This window comes from Vicia villosa, unplaced genomic scaffold, assembly GCF_029867415.1.
Source record: "Vicia villosa cultivar HV-30 ecotype Madison, WI unplaced genomic scaffold, Vvil1.0 ctg.000893F_1_1, whole genome shotgun sequence".
NCBI lineage: Eukaryota > Viridiplantae > Streptophyta > Magnoliopsida > Fabales > Fabaceae > Vicia > Vicia villosa.
The window spans coordinates 257836-283678 of NW_026705402.1; the positions used below are offsets into that span (position 1 = coordinate 257836).

Genomic DNA, 25843 nt, shown 5'->3' on the forward strand with positions numbered 1-25843 from the left:
ACCGACTGTGTAAATATTTTTTTTAATATTATACAATATTTATAATCTAAAACTATTTTTTAAAACAACTTATTATTTAAAATAGATGTAACAATATTTAATTGGGCAATGGGCAGAATGGGAGTATAAGTATGTATTGCAACTGCAGCTCTATTTTAATGCATTTCTATTATAGTAGCATTTTTCTTTCACTTTTAACATCATGGTTTTTGGGATATAATTCTCTCTAGCGGCTGGATGGTGCAGCTCAATCACAACCATTGATTTCTTTAATGTGAATAAAATTAAATGTACCATAAAGAAAGTAAAAGAGAGTAAGAAAGCGTGAAAATTTCTTTATCGGTATAATAATGATTATGAAGATAAGATAGTTTGAATGGTGAATGTAGTAATAATAATCCAAGGTTGGTTTTGGACACAACATTTGGCAGATAGAACCTGGACGCTTTTTGAGGTCAGGTTCATTTCAAAAAGTGCCTACATTCATACTAGTATTAGTTAGTACACTTAGAACTGAAAAAACTCTCCACCGTTCCCAATCTCAATATTAGTATAAATATATGACACAATTTCACATTATAAATATCCCAATACATTTATTCATTTTTATCTTTAGAATACTGTTAGTGTATATTCTTATAGAGAGAAGTGCTTTCTGAATAATGGCAAATCTTCCGGTGAGGTTTCAAAGAATGATAGATGCATTTGATGCTGATATTGCACTTTCACGTGTGAAGCGCTGCAGCGAGAGTAGCGGAAGCGAGCACTCGCCAGAGAGTTCGCCTGAATTGTCTGATCTTGTGTTGTCTTTTATGGAAGACAACGAGAGATCAGGAGAAGAAGTAGAAAAAAAAGAAACAATTGTTCGTGACGAAGACCGTGATGAGACAGGTGAACAGGAAGATCTTGAAAAAATTGAAATGTTGAAGAACTTGTTTAATGGAAATGAAGATGTTGAAGAGGATGAAAGGGACGATAAAGAAAGGATTAGGAGAGAAGTTGAGGTTGCAATTAGAGGACTTGTTGGAAGTGATACTTCATTTCCTGGATTCAAACGTTGGTTGATGACTCAATTAAGAGAGAAAGATTTTGATGCTGGTGAGTAATTAATGCTATTCTAATTCTTCTAATAATTTAATAAAGTTGTTTTTTAATTTTTTATTTTAGTTAATTAACTCAGTTATTTAATTTTTGATTTATTTCTCTTTGAATAGGACTATGCAAAACAAAGTGGGAGAAAAAGGGAAAACTAACAGCAGGAGATTATGAGTACATTGATGTAAATCTTTCCGGAAAACGTTACATCGTTGAAGTTTCTTTAACTTCTGAATTCGAAATAGCTCGTCCAACAAATCAATATTCTTCTTTACTAGAGACTTTTCCAAAGGTTTATGTTGGTAAAATGGAAGAGTTCAAACGGATTGTGAGATTAATGTGTTCTGCAATTAAAGGATCAATGAAAAGAATGGATCTACATGTACCACCATGGAGGAGAAATCTGTACATGCAAACCAAGTGGTTTGGTTCTTACAAAAGAACAAGTAATGCAGTTGGAACAAGAAAAGAATTGTCACATTTTTCAGCTGAGACTTTTTTTCCTAAAAAGTTGATGGGATTTGAAGCAAGACATGTGAAAGTATATAATTGTAGAGATAATTATGTGAGGATTAATAATGAGTTTAGAGTTGGACACTTGACTGTAGCGCTGAATTCTGATAATTTTGGATTGTGATTATAGTTATGTTTGTTCTATTTTGTATAGAAGTGCTTTTTTTTGTGTGGTTAATAGGTTATTAAATGGTTTTGTCATGTGCTTTGCAAAGAGAAGGACATAAATTGTGCTAGAGAATAAATTTCTCTCATGTATAGCTATGATATTTTTATTTCATCTTTGGGTAGATATATACCAAGCAATTGAGGTTATTCTTACTAATTTTTTGTTTGTATGAGATAAATTTTGTGTAGACCATTATAGCTCATGATTGGTTTCTTGAGGACCAATATAGATTTAATAAATAAAATATCCAATTGGATACTTATATCGTGTGGTAAGTCCACATTTGAATGATATATTATGTATCTAGATGACATATTTCCGGTGTTTTAAAAACTAGACCGAATCTCGGTCGGACCGGTCAGATCGGGAACCGGGGAGGTCACCGGTCTGGTCTGATTGTCGAGTCAGATATACTATTGAACCGATGAGAACCGGCTAAAATCGGTCAAAACTGGAAAAAACCGGTGAATCGGCGATTTTAGAAAACTGGTGGTTCAAATACATACTCCTTTTTTTTCGCACAAAACGACGTTGTTTTCATGATTTTTTTTATAAAAAATATGATTAAAATATGATTAGACTTTATTCAAAACACATTTTCCGCAATCAGACTTGGTTTAACATTTATTTAAATTTATATTTTGTATTATTTTGTTGTGAGTGATGATTATATTTAGAATTTGAATGTAAAAAATAAACATGTAAAATTATGATATTTTAAAATTGTAAAGTTTTGTAGGTGTTGTGATATTTTTTAGAGACTAAGTCATCCGGTTCGACCGATTTAATAAATATATAGTATTGCAATAGAGACCGATTTATTCAACCGAGTTATTCGGTTTAATCCGATTTAGTCATGCGGTTCGACCAGTGACCCAATGGTTCAACTAATGAACCAATGACCCAGTACCCTCACCAGTTTGATGACCGGTCTGATTTTTAAAACTGCATATTAAAATGCATTTGGATGGATAAATGACACGCTGCAAGTGTAAGACAATATTGAAGTGATATAAAAAGATATCATTTCTCAGGGTGTGTTTGGTTGTGAAGTGAAAATGAGAAGAGAGAAATAAGTGAGAGAGAATAAGAAAAGAGAGAAAGATGTGAGAAATAAAGTAGATTTAATATATTGTTTGGTAAAAGAGAAAGAGAATAGAAATAGAGAAGAAAGAGGGGTTGATTATTTTTGAAAAGACAGAAATATCCCTAAATTAAAAAATAGCTCACTAACTTTCAAAATTGTACACAATAAGTTTTTTAATAATTAACTTTTTCATTAGGTAATGAAATATAATAATTTTTTCTTAATGTAACTATTAATTATTTTAATTTTAATTTTAATTTAACATATAAACTAAATCAAATATAGTAAACATAAATTACATGCATTCTAGATGTGACATTATTTAGCCTCAAAATAGCAAAGACTTTAATACTAGTGGAGGGCACAATTGGAATAACAAAAATATGGCATTTGTCTTTGAGCTTTCTTCGCAAGGGAGGAGAGATTGTAATTTATGTGGGTCCCACTATTTTTTAATCACTCTTCTCTATTTCTTTGTCAAGCCAAACAAGGAAAGTTGGTGTCTTCTTCCCAACTTCTCTCTCAGCAACTTCTTTCTCTTCAATTTCTCACATACCAAACAGACCCTCAGAGATTAATTTTGAGTAACGAGTTCTATCGATTCTTTGTTTATTTAAAACGATCAATATATGAGTTTGATTTGCGAGAAAAATAAATTTTGGTTTATCTCTTAATAATAAAAATGAAGAATCTGAGACTTTGTTTCATGTCAACAATTTTGCTCATTTCAATTCATATTATAACGAGGGTTCTGTTTCGTAGAAAACGATAAAAATTAGTAGTACCCTCTTTCGTCTCCGCGTTGTCGTGCTCTATATCCACAAGTTACTGCTTTCGCAACGTAACACATTTGCTTAGAAACCATTTTAAAAGAAGAGTTGTTACTCAGTTGACTCTGAGACACTTTCGTCATCTTAAATCAGATGTCTAAATTTCTAAATCTGACATCGATTATACTTTTTCAGCGTATAAGCAATGTCTATGTGTTCCTACTTTCGTAATGAATCTTTTGCATTAAAAAACATAAATATTGAAACTAAACAAAAAATCTCATTATTTATCATTGGAAAACTTACATGAGGTTTGTCGAATTGATAATCCTTATGTCTCGAATTCTATGATAATTTATTCAGACATATTCAATAATAATATAACAAAAACATCATGCATTTAATACATATTCATCATAATAATAAATATACAACTAAACTTGCTCCAGAGAGATTTTAAGTACATCAGTGCAGAAAAATAAAATACAGAAAACAAATAACAAAAAGTTGAAATCTAAAAAATGGAATTGTGTTTTTTTTCAAGATTACAGGGGTATTTATAGGCCTAATTACAGAAAGATAGGAGTAAATTTGTGTAAATGGCCTTAGATGTTGCTTTTGCAACTGTTGTAACAGTTGAGAATTAAAGAGGTAAGAGAAAGCAGCTCAAATAAGTGATTAGGGCTAATATTGTCTTCTGGTGCGTTATGATCAATAATGATCATTATGGCTTAACCATAGTGCCCTCTGGTCATCATTATGGCGCTATGAAAAAGAAAAGGAAGGAAGCTCCCACTACAGGCAGTAATGGTCATTAGGGCCCGATCGTAGTGGGCTTGATTTTTGCTCCAATTTGTCATAGATTGTTCCTTTTTATCTGAAATCCAAAGAAAACACAAATACAAAAGTAAAAATGCCACAAAAAAAAACAAAGTTTAACTATTTAAAATTTTAGAATAAACACACACAAATATGGTAAAGAATGCTAGTGAGCAAATCTCTCGATACTTAAACCATTGTTTGTCCTCAAACAATTTTCTCAGGACAAGATCTTTTTGAAAAAAAAACTTTTAGAATTAACTTGCATGTATACCCGCATTGAAATTCATGATCCACTCAACCAAAACAAATTATTTCAGTATTCGTTTAGTCCTAAGGGTATTATGAAAATATATTTTAGAGTCTCCCTCAAAGAAAATAGTTGGATCATAAACTTGTCCTTAAATCTATGTATCTAATTTCGTCTCCTTTCAAACACACAACTAACCATATTAATTTATTTCATGATTTTACATAGAATTCATAACACACATGCATTTACTTGAACCGAGGAATATTTATTTTTTCGGTCTTAGGAATGAGCTAACTTTTGGGAAGGGCATTCAATTTAGAACTTTCTGACTTACTCTAATTAGACATCATTTATTCATTATATACTTATACACATACAAATTTTTATTATTATTCGAGCATTAGGATCAACCACTATTGAGATGAATAACCAGGCGAGGGTTACCCAACTTAGCAGGTGTAATTGCATTTTACTACTCATCTTTATTCAACTTTTACTTTTTTTGGTTTTATTTTTCCTCATTCAAACAATAAATAATGTGTAGAATTTACATGCAAGACCAATTTGTGTGAACTAATAAAAATACATCATGCTAACGAAAAGTACGAGTCAAGTTAAATTAATCTGGAATCAAATCGGGAGGCTCTAGATTTTAGAACAAGATTTATTTATCAACTTTCCTAAAGTCCTTAGCTTCAAGCTTCATTTTTTATAAATTTCACACTTTCTCAGTGCAGTGAAATAACAAAAAATTTCAATATTTTCAAATAATTTAAGTTAGGGAAGAAATAGATCAATAACAAAAACACATACAAACAAACACAAGGTACAAACTATGATAAACAAAAAACAAAGTTAAAGCTAAGATAACCCTCTCCCAAACACACACACTTAAACTAAACATTTCATTTTAAAAAGTAAGAAGAGAAGGGATTCAAAGTACTCACAAGATCATGGTGAATAAGAGAAGTGACCCTGAGACAAATGTAACTTATAGATCTCTTGAATCATTTGATTTCACCTCTATTGCTCATCGACTTGTCTTTATTGCTCTCGCCCTTGTCTCAATAATTACGCCTCTATTATGTTTTTCCAAGCCTGTTTTTTTTTTTTGTAGGTTATGCTTCATGTTTGGTAGGTAAAAGAGGATATGGCACAATGAAGGCTTCTTGTATTGGGACATCAGTTAAGGGCTCTTCTAGAATGGGAAAATATTTTTCTCACAAATATTCGGGGAACTATATGCCACTTGCATACAACCAACTATTTTTATTGTTCACTTTCAATCTACTTTAATTAGGAAGCTCAATCATATGTTCTCAATATCTGACACTATTTATAGTCAATAAAATGTAACAATCGTCTGTGTGAATGATCATCCCTAAATCTCAGACAAACTGTACTAGTTTCCAGCAGCTTTGACCATTTACATTGAGGGGACCAACCTCTATCAATAACCTTCCAAAAGTTAGTTAGATTAGTAATATTGAAATTGGCGATGTTAGAGATTTCATATAAATAGAGATCCCTATAAATAAAGATCTCTTCCCTCATATTTTAACATCCATAATATTGAGATTTCATATCTCTCTCCTCGCTTTCTTAAAAAATATTCACTTTCTCTTACTTAGAAACTAGTCGTAGTGCTTTCGAGAAAGGTCTTTTGTTTTGTGAGGAATTTTGTATTCTGAAAGTGTATAATTGTAAATTCACCAAGGATAATTACTTTGGTTATTAAATCATCCATTCATGATTGTTTATTTTTGTTCAAAGTTGAAGCCGTTTAAAAGCTTTAGTTTTTAGGATTTAGGTTTTAAGTCTTAGGTCCGTAAGCTCATCTTGGTTTAAAAGCTTACTTTAGTTTGAGATCAGTGTAAATTAAAATCTCAAGTTGGTTTGTGGTCATCCTATGTAAAACTTTGGTTCGATTCCTTAGCTCCGCCTGATCAATAGCTTTCACTAGTTTGAGATCAGACTGGATTAAAATCTCAAGGGTTCAAGGTCAGCCTGTTCAAAACCCCGGTTCGGTTCGTGAGATGAGCTTGTTTAAAATCTAGATTTACCTTGGGAACTAACCGTTTTAAGTTTCTGTTTCGAAAGAAGACTAATCGGTTCAATATGTCTTTTAGAAGGAGGACTAATCTCTTTTCTCCAGTGTTCGTCATTTGGTTGGAAGGTAGCCTGAAACTTCATTTACTTTGTATAAGGGGGTTCGAGAGTTCAACCTACTAAAATCTCTTAAGATTTACCAGATACTCCTAAGATCAAATCTTGGATACATGACTAAGTCTTCCTGACAGAACCTGTATAATTTCTAGCTAGTGTTTTCTCTCTTCCCTAAAACTTTACTTTCTGCAATTTAAATTTTTTGTTGCTTATTACAAAAACATTTTACAAAATGATTTTAAACTCTGATAATGTTAAAAAAAAAGTTTTTCAAACCAAAGTTTTTCTAAAACACACAATTCCTTCCCCTCCCCCACTGTTGTGTGTGGAGTCACATATTCAACAAGTGGCATCAGATTCTAACTCCTCTTTAAGGACTAATCGTCTCAGGAAGAAGATGGCTTCTAATACACCATTAAACAAGATTTCTTTCCTAAACACTCCTACATTGTATAATGGTGTAGGTTTGAAATATGGAAAGCTCGTGATGACAATTATAGCAAGTGTACTAGCCTCGTCGGAGTAATAAATTTAATTTGTCTCCATAGAAATTGTGAATTTTAACAAGGTAACGATGCTGCGAATTAAAGTAATTAACAAAAGGGGTTTTTTTTCAATATTTCTTTGGTACGTGAAAAGAACAAGAAAATTTACTGAATAAAATTCAATGATTAAAGAAGATTAGATCTTTACTTAGACTCCCCTACATTACATGTTAATGAAGTGTGTATTAACTGAATTACTAAGATGTAGGAATCTTACAGCGAATTAACAATGTCATTATACCCATTTCCTTAGTGTACAACTCATTAATTTACACAATAATTCACTAATTCCTTAGGCTAATTCAAAGTTAAACTAGGCGTTCTACCTTCGTTAATTCAAAAATCACAACTTATAATTACTTATTCCTAGTTAATTACTAAGTTGAATAATTTCTCGATATCAGATCAGTAGACTTATAGTCGATAATCCCTACTCATCTGATATCGATTTGTGAATTCCTAAATGTACAAAAAGCATTAAAATCAAGAACAGTTAAATAATAACAATAACATAAAAGAATTAAATCAATCTCAAACAACCATATGATCCAACAAAGTACAAGTAGGTTTGTCTCAAAAAGATCTAATCTAAAGTAATCTAGCTACTCATAGTGCATGATATTCACGAAAGATAAATGTCTTCAATGGCTTCCAAAACCCTTAAAATCCTTGTTGTAGAACTCCAAGTCATCACTTTCTCTATCAAATTTGGAACTCCTAGAAAAGCAGTCAAAAAGTACTATTTAAAGCAACTTCTGTGTGTCAGAGCAGCACAGCATCATATCTGCATTGGTGAGTATCTCGACCGCGATATGACATCATCCTGTCCATGATGTCAGCATCACGGCCGCGTGAAAACTAGTGATGAAATCCTCTTTTTTTCTTCAATTTTTCACTAAGTCCCAACGGTCTTCCTCTTAGTACTTTTTTCTCACTTCTTCACACTTTTCCATGACATTTGCTCATTATTCAAATGATTTCATCCAAAATTGCTCGTAAATATTATGTAATGACCGAGTGTCATAACAACCCCAAGCTTACTATGTTGCTTGTCCTAAAGTAACTTGTCTCCATACTTAACATTTCATCATAATTAAAATGCTTACCCTTACCTATGAATGTTACCATCCTTATTTTTGTTGATCAACACTTTTGTTCCCTGCTTTGACCCAAGTAATTAAGAATTTTTTCTCCAACCACACAAGTAGTCAACTTTTGTCTCATCTAAGAAAGATTCACTCATTTTTACAGAATAATAACACAATCAACATACAAAAGCATTTAACAATGAGTTTGTAAAGTTTCTAAACGAGTCAATCAAAGTCATATTTAAACACACACTTTTGAGGTCTTTTCAAGGTTGAAACATTGCTTATGTCAGGGTAGGATAATTTGAGATAGTATGCTTAAACCTTTGGAGTTAAGTACCTAGTTTTCCTTTTGTTACCTGATCCCTTTCATATTACTTTTTTCTTGTTCATTCGGTATTGGAGAATTCCTTTTATTGATCATATATTTAATTTTCTTATCACAATTTTTTTTTGATGAAGTCAATTTTAACTTCTTTTTTCTTTTTCTTTTTCTTTTTTTTGGACCAATTTCTATCGTACCCCAACCTCAAACTTAAACGTTGCTAACTTTCAAGAGCAACCTCAAATTTATTCTTCTGCATCAGACAAGTAAAACAAATATTTCTAACAAACTCCAAAGAGGGTGGACAAATTTAATCTTTCAAGTCAACTGACTATATAATAGGTTGTCATCGAAAGAATGGCTAAAACTCAAAGTGGTAAGCAAGTGATATAATCATATTTCAATAGGGTGCCTTACAAAGGCTCACGGTTTTCACAAACAGTTGCGTCAGTGTGTATTTATCTGACCAATAGACTCAGATTATAAATAATGTAAATTCTAGAAAAAAAACTAAGGAACATATACTATCATAAAGAAAAAGTGAATATGGGAACTTTTTGCCCAAACCTTATTATAAGTGAGAGTCTTTCAACTTTGATGAGTGTTTGTCTGAGATAGTCCTTAATGCGTGGAAGTGGATGTGCATCTTTTGTAATCTTTTAGATTCTAGTAACTTTTATGTGTGGAATATACTCCACCTCTCCTTTGTTTTAGGACGTAGGGATTTTCTGTTCTGTAATCGGGTGGAGTATCCCTTATAATCCTTTTAATAGATTCATTGCCTATTAAAAAATAAATAAATTGCAGTAAACCAAAAATGTTATCCCTATAAGCAATCATAAAGGATACATGTTGGTCATCATACCTAAGGGCAGTTGGATTGAGATCCACTTTACAAAGACACTAAATGTTTGGAAGAAGACTGTATCTCTCATTCAATGCAAACAATTTTAGGTTTAGGTTCTTTAGCCATTTTTTAGGTAATTTATTGAAATTCATCCATGGTTCATCTAGGAGAGTTGCATCTGGTTTTTTTTTTTAGGGCCAATTTGGAAGAGACATAAGAAATGCCTCCAATGTTCCAAAAGAGACACTTCAGGATTTTTAGGACTAGGTAAAGACCTAGTGATGAATTTTCCTGTAGAAGCTTGCTCCCTTGTGTTCTTCCTTGACGCAACCAATTTGAACCCTTTATTATTGTGTTCTTCTTCATGATCTTCCAAATTAGTCCAAGAGTTTTTCAAAAAATCTTAGACCATAGATGGTTCTAATTTCATATGGGTTTCTAAGACTCTTTCATCTTAAATGGTAGCATCCACAAACTCAAATTCTGAGCTACTAGGGGAGTCTAACTTCACAGTCTCTTGAATTAGAGGTATAAGTTGCTTGTCCATTCCAGTTGTTTACCCTACAGTGCAACCAATCTATGTCTTGCTAGACAAGTCAACTACATTATCCTTACTTGATAAATCAATTATCTCAATGAATTGTTCCTTTTTCTTTTAACATAGATTTTTTCCAAATATTCCTTTGATTTAACTTTTGCCTTGCTTTGGTCTTGAACATTTCTTCTCTTGCAGTTATCTGAAGCGTGTCTAATACAGTTGCAGAATGTACAAAAGTTTGTGAGTCTCTCATATTCCATCTCCACAAAGAAGGCAAATCTCACTCTTTCGACCAACACTTTGTACCTTAACTCTTTGAGTAAATCCGAATCGACCAAAACCCTATCAAATGACTGTTAATTTATTGGAAGTTGAGTCAATGCATATTAGAGTACCAATTCTACTTGCTACAGCATATAGTATCTTAGGTCTTCAATATTCTTGGGATAACCCATATATGTGAATCCATACATATGTTGAAGTTGGATTTATGGTTGAACCGGATGAAATCTTTTGTCCATGGAAAAAGCTTTAGAATTCCTGAACTGACATTCCATTAGCTGACTGACCTAACTCATATGACGTCTTCTAGGAATGAAAAGGAGAACTCGAATAAGCCCTTTCCTAAAGACGTTTTCCTCACTTTCCAATGGAGGTCCATGGATAACTTGACACACAAGTTAACAATAGTTGGGGGAGTGGACCCCTTGGGCCATATGATTCTTTCAATAAGGTTGTGTTTGCAAATTTCAAGACCAAACTGATACTCATCCTCAGAAATGAAAATGGCTATACGATCACCTTTCACACATGATATCGGCAACTGGCCTGAGTGAAGGTTTTGATGCTGTGATGACCAGAGCAACAATTGTTTCATAGAACAAGAAGTGAAAATGTGAATATAGTATGATGGAATCAAAGAAGAAAGATGAAGAACAGGTAGATCAAAAACGTGTTTAGTTTCTTCTATTTTGTTTGAGCATGTTTTTTCGACAAATATATTTTTCATTAATATTCTGAAATAATAAAACTAAAAAATGAAAGAAAGTGAAGTAATAAGTACTTGAATATATAACATAAATACTTTATTGATGTTATAAAATTATTTATAATGTAAAATTATTTTTTAAAAACAACTTATATTATTTTAAACAGAGATAACAATATTTAAATGATTGTTAAATGAGAGGATGTGTGTGGGAAGGAATTGGAAACCACAGGAGCATGCATTGCAGCTCTAGTTTAATGTATTTCTATACGTTTCACTGTTAACGTCATGGCTTTGTAAGTTTTCTCATAACGTAAATAACATGTCCACATAATGTCAAAAAAGAAAATAAACAAAACAAAGCAAAAGAGAGTAAGAAAAGCGTGAAAAATTTGACACGTTGAACCTGGTCGCTTTTTGAGGTCAGGTTCATTCAAAAAGTTCCTAACTAAGCCTACATTCATGTTACACTACGTTGGAGCTGAAAAAAATCCTCCATCGTTCCCTATCTCAACCATAGTATAAATATAACACCACTATATCACGTTTGAACTATACAAATAAATAACTTTATTATATTCATTGTTTGTATATTCTTAGTGGTGTGGTTTCACTACGCCAAACAAGTGAAAAGACAGCGCTTTTTTGGCTTTAGGCAGCGCTTTAAAGCGCTGTCTATTCCCCCGCTGCCGTAGGTAAAGGCAGCACTTTTTTTCACCTTGAAAGCGCTGCTAAAGGCCCCCTTTAGCCAGTACTTTTACCTATAAAGCGCTGCAAAAGGCCCCCTTTAGACAGCGCTTTTTTATAAAAAGCGCTGCTAAAGTCCCCCTTTAGACAGCGCTTTTCTCAAACAAATTTTTTAAGAAAAGCCTTTTAAAAGCGCTGTCTATTCCCCCTTTAGGCAGCGCTTTCCTCAACTTTAGACAGCGCTTTTCATTAAAAGCGCTGTCTATTCCCCCTATATAAAGTGCTGCCTATTAAGAGTCAGCATATATGCACCAGATTTTCACCATTTTTGCACCAGGTTTTTACCAGAATTTGCACCAAAATTGCTTAAACTTGAAACAAATTTGTAGCTTCAATATAAAATTTGAAACAACAACAACATCAATATACATCTTCAATCCATACACTAAGAGAATACTCAGAACAATAACTCATACAAAATCTCAGAACCTAAGTTATGTCAACATGGATTCTATACAAGAGGATTCAATTTAAAAAAAAAGCCTAAGTTATGAATAGTGAATGTCACCCTAAGGCTAAAAAAAAATGATGTAATATTTGAGACACTTGCAGATGCAATATTTGTATCTTCAGACGGTAGCGACTCTTGGGCATGTTTCAGGGCAGCCATTATCTGATTTATGGCAGAAGAATCCTGCAATGAAGTTGTGTAAGACAAAGGCAGGATTGGCACAATACTCTAATTCTGATGGTGCAGTGTGCAGATACAAATTATATAATGAAATACATTATATCTAATTAGAAATACAAAAGGGAATTGATGTGCACATATTTGTCAGATCAATCATCTCACCCCTTATGCATGAGCAAAGTAGTTTTTAGCACCTTGATTGAGACCCTTTCCAACAGAACCAATTTCAAATACCAGTGAAACACCCCACCACAAAAGTTTAAGTTAGGTTGTTAGCAAATAAAGTAATTCTAGAGTGGTCATAAATTTAAACAGTGTGCATTAGGTCAACCTACAAACTACACAGTGGGCAAATTTACTACAAAGTACCTTTTCAATTAACGAGTGATTAAGGCCATGAACAACATCTGAGTGCTCGTCAAGTTCTACTAAAAATCTTCTGCTTCCGAGATAACCCCATGCTTCTCCAGTGAAAACTACAAAAACAAGTTGCATTGAGTTTATGAAACTATCAGCAATAAAGTTCAGACAACCATTAACATGTCGGTAAACTACTGGGTTCTTGAGTATTATAAATCCACTTGTTCATTTTTTAAAATAACATTTTATTTAAGGGAAAAATGTTTAAATTTGTTTATCATAATCATAAAAGAATTAAAAAGAGAAAAAAGCCAATATTTTTTTGTGCTTCTCTAAAAAGCTAGGAAAAGTAGCTTTTGAATAAAAGTTGCATGCATCTATCGTAAATTTATTTCTGTCTTCTTTAATTTAAAAGCTTATCCAAGTGCCTCCTACACAAAGGTTTTACACTATACTTGTCATGGATCTAAAAAGGGACCAATGCATTAAAATAATAATGGTGTACCAAAAAAGCTGCAGTTTTTCCAGTGCCAGTTTTAGCCTTGACCATAACATCCACACTTGCAATATAACAGAAGTACAGGGATCATCAAAACTGATTCTAATAGACATATTAAACGAATGAGAGAAATGTAATAACAAGCAAAGTAACAAATAAAAGACTTGAAGTGGATGAAAAAAAAAGTGATTAAAAAAAAATCCCAATGCAACAACCTTTACATCTTTTGTAAGACTATCAAGTGTTGATATGCTTTTCAAATAGAAAGAAGATGTAACTTTTGAGTAGGGAAAGGTGAATGAACTTTAACTGGATTTGAGAATTGTGACAAGTGACAACACTCAGAAAAAAAGGTAACAAAAAAATGTTTTTTGAAAAGAAATATCAATGAAAAGATTCCAATTTTTGTTGTTAGTTGGTGTATAAAGAAAGAATAGAATAACATTCCTAAAGTATATGCCTAACATATAGTGGGAGGAAGCAAATGAGGCGTTTCTATGTACTGAAGAAAATCATGTACGGACCTATATCAATATCATACATATGACATTTTTCTCCCAAGTAGGATGGGGACAAATGAAACTGATTTTTTCTCTGTCCCAAATGTGGTCCAAAGCTCAAAGCTGCTTTATACACGTATATTATGGATAGTTTAGTATCAGTCGTTGTGATAGTTTATCAATAGAATACGAAATAAGTTAGTTAGAGAGACACTTCCTCACTCAAGTTTGTTTAAGAGGAAAATAAGTGAACAAATGACTCAATATTTAAGATTAGTCACACTCTGCTTTCATGTGGTTTCATATGGGACAAAGCTATCTATTTCTATCCAACTAAAACCCGCTTCTTTCCTAACTTTTTTCTTACTCATGAGGCTTCTAATTACATTAACATCTTCCCATCTTCCAAAAGATGCATACATATTAGACAACATCACATACACATAATCTTCATCCCTCTCCAATTCAATCACCTTAGCAGCCGCAACTTCTGCTACTTGTAAATCTTCTTGAGTTTCACAAGCACCTAGCAAAGATCTCCAAACTACACCACATGACTCAAATCCAAGTTCATGTATCATTCTCTGTGCTCTCCACAACTCGCCTTTTTGCCCCATGAGTCGTATCATTGAACAACAATGCTCAATGGAAGGTGCAATCCCATATTCATTTATCATAGCATCATAGTAATTAATAGCAGACTCAAATGGTATTTGGCTATGGGAACATGCTGATATAAGGTTAAGAAATGTGATACTGTCGGGTTTTGCATCTCTTTCCATTTTCAGCGACTCGAAGAGACTGATAACTTGTGCAAAATCGCCGTTGCGAGCATACCCGGATATCATTGCATTCCAGCTTACAAGATTTCTATCAGAAAGCATATTGAATATTGATTCGGCATCGTTCACCCGCCCACATTTTGAGTACATGTCGATTAGGGCAGTCCCCACTACTACCGATGAATCTAAACCGTATTTATTGTACAACAATGAATCAGCATCCCCCATGTTAAAGCTGACAGACCAGCAATTCCATTTAAAATGATTGAAAATGTGAACTCATCCATCTACAAGTTTCTAGCTCGACTTGTATATGAAGCAACTACTTATGAACTTGAATAATACAGTGTATTCTGGTGGAGTCTTTGGATAATGTCAAACATATTTAACCCTAAAAAATAAAAGAGAGAACTTAATGTTGCATTTAAAGATATATTCAACTTACAGCAGCTTCATCTTGTTCTTTCCTTGAAACCCCAAAGCGATTAGCAACATTTTCAGAGGTGATCCCCATAGGAAGAAGGCAGTTTTGGGCTTTTTCAAACATTTCCACCTGAGACAACAAAGAGGCAAATTTAATAACCAAAGGAGAAATTGATATCTATACACACTCAAATTTATCAGCCTAATAGAAGGGCCTATGATATCTATCCCTCCAAACAAAATGCATAGAATATGTCACAATCTATTAAGCCTATAGATGTACAGAAAACATAAAAACAAAATCAATCTTCAACCAAAGATTTAAAGATCCTGAACCTCTAAGAAACCCTTCTCTAAAGTATAGTTCAATATACAAGAACAAAAAGAGAAATCTATTTACTCAACCTAATCCAAAACACAACAGAACTGTGTTTCATTTCCTCGTAACTTATGCTTCTATTCTCTATAAATTTACTCAAATCAAGCAAGTTAATGCTTCTCTTCTCCTCCGCAATTTCAATCAAATCAAGGAAACAGTGTAACAGATATATCAGCAAGTTTCCTAGTACTCAACCTTGACTTAGATTTCTTCAACATCAATGGTGCATTTGGAGCTTCATTTTCATCAGAAGCATTTTCAATATCGAACGGTGAATGAACAGCAGCAACAATGTTTTTCTTAGGAGTACTGAACTCAAAATGCATCTGCTTAGCAATCTCACTCTGCAAAACCAAAACCAAAACTAAAAAAAGATACAAAAATAGCACAATCAATCAATCAAATAACACAAATTGAATCAAAATTGAAAATGAAAATTTCATGACAAATTGGCACAACAAACATACTCTTGTCAATTAGACTTGTTTTCGGGTTCTTTATATTTACTCTGTTCACTTACACTCCCTACCAATACTTCACAACAAATATACTCTTGTCAATTAGACTTGTTTATATTCGCATTGTGAAATATGAATCCATAAATATATTTTTCCTAATGCTAATGCTCTTCAGTCTTTACTCTTTCCTGAAGCTACATTGCCTCTTAAAAACTCCTAAAAAGAAACCCCCAAGAAAAAGAAACCTCTCCATAAAAACGCTTCAAACAGAATCACTCCTCCATTCAGCATAACAGCTTCCTCTTATATTGTTGATCCATGACTTAATGGATCTAAGCATTTGACATATGTCTTCTTAGTTCGGGTACACTCTTCGACTCTATCACATTTAACCATGTACGGTTCAGTCAACAATTTCATCAAGTGCCACACTTCATTCCCAAACTCAAGCATGATCCATTGCCCGTGAATATAAGGCCGTGTTTATAATAATAATACAACAACAAAGCTACCATTGGTTCATAGCTTATTTCTATCTCGACAAAAAGTTCTTAATCAATCACTACCCAGAAGGAAAAAATTAAGGACTACCCTAAGTTAATGTCATTATAGTATATATAATTACCAACACAGATAAACTTAATATTAATTATGTGGAGATTAAAATTGATATTATAATAATAATAGTGCAATTTCAATGACAAAACTAAATATTTGCTATCATGTTCAATTTTGAATACTTCTCCAATACAAAATAGAGAAAACACAAAGCACATCTTAAGCTTATTTCTTACATATATACAACCAATTGCGTGAAATTCATACCAAATTGCAACGACGGAAATGGAATGCGTTGTTCAGGTGATGTGCCGAGGAGGAAATCGACCTTTCTTGAGAAAGGAAAGAGAGTACTCAGCAGCATCAATTAGGTCAGCAATGTTATGCAAAGAGCGTTCATCAGAACCAACCCAAAACATTGCACGTACCTTGGCTTTCATAGAGAGTCTAGAGGCGAAGTTCAGTTGCATCGAAGGAGAATTCAGGCTTCTTTGTGTCTGACGATATAGCGACAGAACTCGACTCCTGTTACGACTCAAATCCTCTGCCTTCGCCCATATCAAACCCTTACCCATTCTGCAACACACCAAAATAGTTGAATAGAAATCGATAACACATGCATCAGATGAAATTAAATTGAAACCACTATGTGCGACGATGATGCTAAGCTTTGCAACTGGCTCTAATGGCAGACTAACGATTACGCAAAAAAAAGGAAGAGAAAAACCTAGACAAGTGTACTGCAAAGGGGGCAGCGTAACCAAATTTAATAATAGTTAACTTGATTTATCAAAAATGATGAAAATAATAACAAAACAAAGTGAATCTGGTGTTGTTTTCATGGTTTCAGGTGATGTAGAAAACAAGATCTAGGGTTTAAACAGTAAAATTCGAAAATCTTAAAAACCCTAACATTTTGGAAACGAATGTGGAAACACGAAGAGGAAGAAAGAACTGAGAGGAGGGAACTGCATCGGAGAAGATGAGCTGGCCTGTGACGACGGATCAGAGCTAGAGATCGAAGAGGATTGAACTGATGAGGGGAGGAACTAAATGGTTAGCAGTAGATCTACAAGAGATGTGAATATCTGTATGTGTGCGTTTTTTTGTCCTTCTTCTAATTTTGATTTTTTTTTGGATTATGCTACGTGGTTCTAAGAAGCGCTGCTTATTCTAGGGTCTTTACTAGCGCTTGTGTAAAGCGCTTTCTAAACAATCCTTTTAGCAGCACTTTTACTCATTTTCATATACAGTTTCCGTGTTTTATCTTTTATTTTACTTATAGCAGCGCTTTTGTACAAAAGCGCTGTTTAAGGTGCGCTGTCTAAAGGCTTTTTTGGTGTAGTGTTTTTGAATATGGCAAATCTTCCATTGAGGTTTCAGAGAATGATGGATGCATTTGATGCTGATATGGTACTTTCATGCGTGAAGCGCTGCAGCGAGAGCAGCGGAAGCGAGCACTCGCCAGAGAGCTCGCCTGAATTGTCTGATCTCGTATTGTCTTTTATGGAAGACAACGAGAGATCAGGAGAAGAAGAAGATAAAGTTGTTCCTACCGAAGATTGCGATGAGAAGGTTGATGAAGAAGATTTTGAAAAAATTGAAATATTGAAGAGCTTGTTTGATGTGAATGAAGAGGATGAAAGGGACGGCAAAGAAAGGATTAGAACAGAAGTTGAGGTTGCAATTGGAGGACTTGCTGGAAGTGATACTTCATTTTCTGGATTTAAACGCTGGTTGATGACTCAATTAAGAGAAAAAGGTTTTGATGCTGGTGAGTAGTTAATGCTATTCTAATCCTTCTAATAATTTAATTAAGTTGTTTTTAATTTTTTATTTAAGTTAATTAACTCTTGATTATTTATTTTAATTCTTGATTTCTTTCTCTTTAATTTGTATAGGACTATGCAAAACCAAGTGGGAGAAAAAGGGAAAATTAACAGCAGGTGATTACGAGTATATTGATGTAAATCTTTCCGGAAAACGGTACATAGTTGAAGTTTCCTTATCTTCGGAATTCGAAATAGCTCGTCCAACAAATCAATATTCTTCTTTACTAGAGATTTTTCCAATGATTTTTGTTGGTAAAGTGGAAGAGTTCAAACGGATTGTGAGACTAATGAGCTCAGCAATTAAAGGATCAATGAAAAAAATGGATCTACATGTAGCACCATGGAGGAGAAATTTGTACATGCAAACCAAGTGGTTTGGTTCTTACAAAAGAACAACTAATGCAGTTGGAACAAGAAAAGAGTTGTCACATTTTTCAGCTGAGACTTTTTTTCCTAAAAAGTTGATGGGATTTGAAGCAAGACATGTGAAAGTATTTAATTGTAGAGATGATTATGTGAGGATTAATAATGAGTTTAGAGTTGGACACTTGACTACGGCGCTAAATTCTGATAATTTTGGATTGTGATTATAGTTGTGTTTGTTCTATTTTGTATAGAAGTGCTTTTTATGGGTTGAAGAGTACTATTAAGTGGTTTTGTCATGTGCTTTGCAAAGAGGAGGGTATAAATTGTGCTAGAGAATAAATTTCTCTCATGTATAGCTATGATATATTTTTGCAATTTTGGGTAGATAGAGCAAGCAATTAAGGCTCATTGTTAACAATTAATTTTTGTTGGTTTGAAATAAATATTGTGAAAAATATTGTATAGTACATGGTTGGTTTTTTCGGGTCAAGGATCAATAGAGACTTCTTAAATCAAATATCCAATTGTTACCTAAACACTAGTATTATGCAGGGGTGGCAAAACGGGTCTGGCCCATGAGGCATGCCTATTTTACCCGCACATTTGTGCGGGGCGGGCCAAGGTTTTAGGGCCTCACCCTCTAGTGTGACCGTCCCGCCCCGCCCCATTTTTTATGCGGGCTTTTGCAGCACTGAAATTGACATAAATTTTGTATGTTTAGGCCTAAAAAGTATGGTGTTCGCGGGCTTAGCCCGCCCCGCCTTCACTTTCTTGCGGGACGGGCCAAGGTTTTAGGCATGCACCCTCTACTATGACCGTCCCGCCCCGTCCCGTTTTCTTACGGGCTTTTGTGGGGCGGGCCTAAACGGGGCGGGCATGCCCGTTTGCCACCCCTAGTACTATGTGGTACACGAAATTCTTTTTAGAATGATTATTTGTTTAATATACTAGTGAAACATTGTGGCCGATAAACTTTAACCTCTATCGATTGTTTTTGTGTGTGACAAAACACTTAGAAATACATAGAAATATACTTTAACCTCTATACTAGTGAAACCTTATAGAAATACTTTTATACTTTAAATTTTAAAATTTTACATATTTTTATAGAATAATGCATTTTTTTATAATTATTTTAATTTATAATAATTATTGCCCCACAATCTAAAAGTTTTGGGTCCGTCCCTTATATCGGAGCTATGGTAGTGTTGAGGAATTTGAATCACGATCCTATGACTCTTGTACTACTTCCACACTTAACCTTTTGAGGCACATTACCATATCCAATATCACATTCCTTAATATACTACAATGATCTTTCTTAAGTCTTTCTTGAGTTATGTTGATTATGATAAGCATCTCAGTGCATGTGATTAATTCACAACCTATGAAGCACGGATACTTCAAAAACTAGGTCGTATCGTATCCGATATGCTCTGATACGCCGATACGCTCTGATACGGCGCTGATACGTATCGAAGGAGTATTCGGATTTATTTATTTTAAAAAATAAGTAAATAAATTCCGATACGGCAGCGATACATCTCCGATACGTCAGGATACGTGACTTCTCAATTTTAAGAGTTTTTTATTTTAATGACTCTTTATTCTTTTTAATGGTCATTTTTAATAACCTATTTAATTCCTTCTAAAAACCTGTCATTTTTCAAGAATGGTTTAATTTATCATGATTTATTACTACCAATTTTCAACATTTTAACTTTAATTCATATTAATTATAACTTCCTCCTTTTTCTTACGTATCATTCCTTTTAATTCTTACAAGAAAGTTTTACATTCAATATTATACCTTGCAACCTCTTTTTCTGCAACGAGTAATTTCTTCTTCTTCATAATGCCTTCACATTTTTTTCATTAAGAACATCTTCTTACTAAAATATAGGTATTACTTTAATATTTTCCAGCAATATAGTAATGTATTTAAAATTCCATTGAGTTTGGTTTTGTTAGACTATAATTTAACTGAACGTATCTTAAACGTATCGTATCTTATAGATTTCAATTAGTAACGTATCTCCATATCAGATACGTATCGTATCTGATACTCGTATCATGTCCGTGCTTCATTGTTCACAACAGAATGGAGACTACTTGATTCAGAAAAGTCCAATACTTTTTAGATGATTGCTCAGACTGATTGGCTTAGATAAAGATTGTTAAATCTAAAGAATGGAAGAAATTAGGCATCTATGATAAAATCATGATTTACGAAGTAGACATGAAATTAGACAAGGGGCATTTATTTGGCCTTCTCGGCTACTGGTTTGTGAATTCTAATTATATTGTCTTTCCTTGGGGGTATGATGACACCAACCAATATCAATGTTCTTGCCACTCTTGGTTTTCCCATTGTTTAGGAAATGCAAACATGCTTTGCAATAGTAGTATAGAACTTGTGTCAACAAATATCACAAGTGAGTATAATTTTATCTTCTTCATAGGGATTTTTTTATTTGAACACGACTATGAAAAGCATACTCATATTGAGAAAAAATAAATATCTTGTACTGGTATAATTGGAGGATATCTTGGGAGCAGGCTAAAGACTGACGCTTTGTCCATTGCTTAGATTTTTGTCGCCTTTTCTTAGGTTCGAGTGCCCTTATTTAGGATCAGGCTCCCCTTCCTAAGACACACCTCCTGAACCTCCAATCTCTTCGTCCATAATGTGAGATCATACATAGAGTGTGTACCAGTTCAACATACATTACATAGAAAGTTGTGGGACTTAACTACACCTTCTGGATTTCAGGAAATCAGCCCCCCATTCTTATATTGGTAGCTACACTCTAGGAAGACTTGGTTCCAAACCCTTGGGACTATAAATACATTAGTATAGTGATACTTGATATAACTAACAATGGAGAGAAATACATAGATACTATAGCTTATGGTCTCGTGTGAGCTAGCTCTCAATACCATAAAGATCTTAAAGTCTCTAACAACTCTTATCCACTAGGGGTTATCGAGTATTTGTACTTTAACGAGTACAATTGGCGCCTATTGTGGAACTCAAGTATAACTACTTTGGGCCACACATTACTTGTGGTTGCTTTCACCATCTTCTCACGATGATGTTCGAGCTAAGTTCCAAGAAGATCACCAATTTCATCGCTAGAGGTTTCATCGGGGGGTGGGATGGGGAATCTTGCTTCTCCGAGAGAAGGTAGGCCAGACAAGTATTAACAACAAATGTCACACCCATTAAAGTTACCAATGCTTTCAAAAGGGATGAGGGACCCATAATCACATTTTTCGAGAAAAGGCGATCCCATAGTCATCATGATATAGTAAACCAACTAGGATATGAAGAGAGTGTTAATTGACTTTGGCAGCTTAGCAAACATCATAATTTAGAGCGCCTTAAGGCTCCAACTGGATCCCAATAGCATCAGATCTTTTCAAGGGTCTTTGGTCGTCCTGTCATGTGAACAAGTGCATGTCAAGGGTCACATCACCCTCGAAATAACATTTGGTTCATCGTGAACCGCCTTGTCTTTTGTCAAAGTTATGTACCTTGTAGTAGACGCCACACACCCCTACAATGTCATCTTGGGAAGGCCTGCTCTCAATTTGTTAGGAGTGGTCTTGTCAACAATCCATTTAAGCTCAAAATATCCACTACCAAATAGGCGCATGGATACGGCTAGTGGATATATTAATAGGGGATCGGGCGATCCTCCAAGAATGTTACCTAAGTAGCTTAGAAGTAACGAGGGAACCCCTCGCCCTAGGTGTCATCCCTCATCATGAAATAGATTATGCTGATACAACATGCTAGAACCCAAGGTTAATGGTGAAAAGTGAAAGGCTTACCCCCGCCGAATATCTTAGAGAGCTTTAGATTCGGCTAATGTGGTCTTTGTGAGAAAGGCGTCGAACAAGTAGCGTATGTCCGTTGCAGCATTGATTTTGATGACCTCAGTGTCGCATATCCCAAATATCCATGTCATCTCCCCAACATAGATCACATGATCAATGTACCTTTGGGTTACATAATGCTAAGCTTCATGAACACATATTCATGGTACAACCAGATTAAGATGTATCCCATAGATGCATCCAAGATGGTGTTCATGTCCAACCATGGTCATTACTATTATAACGTCATACGTTTTAGCTTAAGAACGTTGGCATATCTTATCATAGGCTCATAGATGTGGTGTTCTCCAAGAAAAAAAGACATGATGGCCCAACCTGGAGGTTTACATTAAAGACCCTCATGGCATTACCAAAAGGAAGTGTGAAAATTGTTTTATTTTTAATACAAATTGAAAGTGCATATCATCCATCAAGCATGCATGATAGTATTTACATTTTCATTTTTGCTCATTTTTTACATGTATGGTCTAAACTAGTGTATGTTGTATACAATGAGCAATGCTATGCATACACCCCTTTTCTACACCAAATGCTTTTACACCGTATGCATATACTTCTTTTATCACTGCACAATTGCCAAAGCAAGAAACGAAATTATTAAAAAAATTAATTAGTACATACTTATGATGTAATTTACGGTATAAGTGTACACTTTGGTGTACAAGTAGCTTTTCTCGTATACAATTCATGACATGCTTTTTATTCTTTTAATGTTCTTTTTGCATGTATTATTAAATTACTTTATGCTGCTATAAAGATAAAATATTTTATTTTAGCATCAGAGTTATTAGGAGTATAGGATAAATGTACTAAAATAAATTTATTTATTGAATTTATTCAAATGCATTATTATTTGTTTCCAACAGTTGAAAAGTGCTTTCAGAAGTTCCAATCTTTATTGAGAAATCAATGCAAACAAATAACTCTCCTAGAGGTCAGATAGTATTTATTACACCAAATACTTATACGGTGAACAGTATTTTTATGAATAAAAAAATATTTCAATTTTTAAAATTAATTTTGTAACACAAAATATAAAATTTGTCATCAACCAACTTTATTGTTGTATTAACCAAAAAAATATATGTTATTAACCACTTACTTTATTTATTATTTATAAATCATGTTTACTACTTCATTTTCAAATTTTAATATCAAATTTTGGTTAATATTATGTAATTTATTAGTAGTAGCAAAATGAACCTTATTTTTCCATGTACTAAGTTATATATAATTTATTGGAAACAACAATAAATAATCAACAAACCTTAAATGACAAATGAGAAATGAGGGGACCTTTTTTTTTCATCTTTCATCATTTCCCATCTGACATCTACCATTCCTTCCATTATCACATGTGACAATTTATACCTACAAAGAGAAAAAAAGGTAAGGTGAGATGGGGTCTCCCTGCCTCAAGCCCTTGTGATATTTAAATTGTTCATCCTACTTCCCATTCCAAACAACACACATTCTGACATATATGATTTAAAACATAATCACTTCGTTGAGCTTATCTGGTATACCTACTTCAGACAAAGTTTTTCAATAAAGCTCTACCTTAGCATATAATAAGCTTTTACTAGGTCTACTTTAATTGCAAAAAGAATCTTTCTCCCTTTCGATTGATTCATAATATCATCATGTCCTAGGCCACTACAATATTCTCATATATGCACCTTTCAGGGATAAATCCTACTCCCTCCATTTTTTATTATAAGGCATTTTGGGAAAAAAATTGTATTTAAATATAAGTCAATGTTATTTTTTCTATTATATCCTTAAATATTTATTATTCTCTCTCCTTTCAATTATATAAATTTATGTTCCACATGTCATTAATGAAGGATAATTTTGTAAAAACCTTCTTAATTTCTCATTTTCATACAACAATTATTATTTTTCTTAATCTGTGTGAAAAGTCTAAAACGACTTATAATAAAAATCAGAGGGAGTATTTGATAAGGAGACACCAATTTATCTATGTAGTCTGTAAGCATATTCATTATAATCATACTCAAGAATTTGTAAATTGAGCTGCATAGAGAAATTGGTCAAAATTGATTCACAAACTAGGGATTAGGAACTTTAGAAATCAGACATAGGTCAGTACATTTTACCTCTGCAATACCATCGAGTTTTCCCATAAGTTCTTGGTGAAGTTGCAGACACTACCTCCTTCCAATCTCTCCATCAATTGATTCTTTTTCTTTTGGATACTTTGAAGGGTATGCACCTTCAAATTATCTCCATGATGTCTTACTTTGAAGGGTATGCACCTTCAAATTATCTCCATGATTTAAATCACGTTTTTTGGTTTATGGTTTCTGAAATCTAGTGTTGATCTACTTTTAATTGTCATTGATGGTGTTTGCTTACGGCGTTAACATGTGAAACTGTTAGGAAGCAAATTTTAGAACCCTAACAACTCAAGAAAAGCTAAGAGAAATAAAAGAGACAAGTAAAATAAACTAAGAAAATTAAAGACTTTTCATTTCATTTGATATTTCTTTCAATGTCTCAAGGACTACATATATAGTACTCCTAATGGATAATTAAATAAAGCCCAAACTTATAAAAGCCCGATTCGACAACCTTACAAGATCCTAAGAACATTCTAGAATTATTACAAAACAACAACTAATATAAAATACTAAATAAACTATATTAACTCTCTATCATTGCCGCCGGGTCCACTTGAACCTTGTCCTCAAGGTTCTAAAATTAATATGAGAGTAGAGATATTGTTCCTGGATCTCATTGCCTAAACTGAAGCACCATAATAGGAAATTTAGCTCTATGCCAATTTCCAATCTTAGTATTAGCACAATCTTCAAGTCTTGCTTTAGGCAATGGATACTCTCCTAAGTCTTCAGTCATAAGCATGTTCAAGATATATTCACATCTGTTCATAAGCACCATGATTGAGATTTTGCTGACTGTAAGGTTCAGAACTTTAAATATTGCTTCATGAGCCCTTGGATCTCTAAGAAACAAAGGAATGTTCCATATGTTGAAAACAACATAAAGGGTAATTATATTTTCCCCAGGAAGTAGACAAAATTGAGAGATTTTTGTCTTTGCATTCTCATCTGGTGCCATTGTGCTGCGGCATGCCAAGATTTGTGGAGTCAGCCCTTGGCTTCTAAGTCCTCTCACACTATGTTGAGTTGGTTTTGTTTTTTTTTCACCAACAATATTT

General features: G+C 33.6%; 2 protein-coding genes across 3 annotated transcripts; one reads left to right on the forward strand and one right to left on the reverse strand.

The window, feature by feature from the left end:
* Positions 1 to 605: 605 nt before the first annotated feature.
* On the forward strand, positions 606 to 19032 carry LOC131632001 (uncharacterized). 2 transcript variants are annotated; one of them, XM_058902766.1, is made up of 2 exons: positions 606 to 1098; positions 18442 to 19032. In XM_058902766.1, the coding sequence occupies exons 1-2, from the start codon at positions 663 to 665 to the stop codon at positions 18957 to 18959; spliced, it is 954 nt and encodes a 317-aa protein (XP_058758749.1). In that variant the 5' UTR covers positions 606 to 662; the 3' UTR covers positions 18960 to 19032. The 2 variants fall into 2 exon arrangements, with proteins under 2 accessions (XP_058758749.1, XP_058758748.1); XM_058902765.1 differs by lacking the exon at positions 18442 to 19032 and adding an exon at positions 1215 to 1879.
* On the reverse strand, positions 13963 to 15016 carry LOC131632002 (putative pentatricopeptide repeat-containing protein At5g47460). Its single transcript, XM_058902767.1, has one exon. It carries the CDS (start codon positions 14948 to 14950, stop codon positions 14231 to 14233), a length of 720 nt encoding a protein of 239 aa, XP_058758750.1. The 5' UTR covers positions 14951 to 15016; the 3' UTR covers positions 13963 to 14230.
* Positions 19033 to 25843: the final 6811 nt, after the last annotated feature.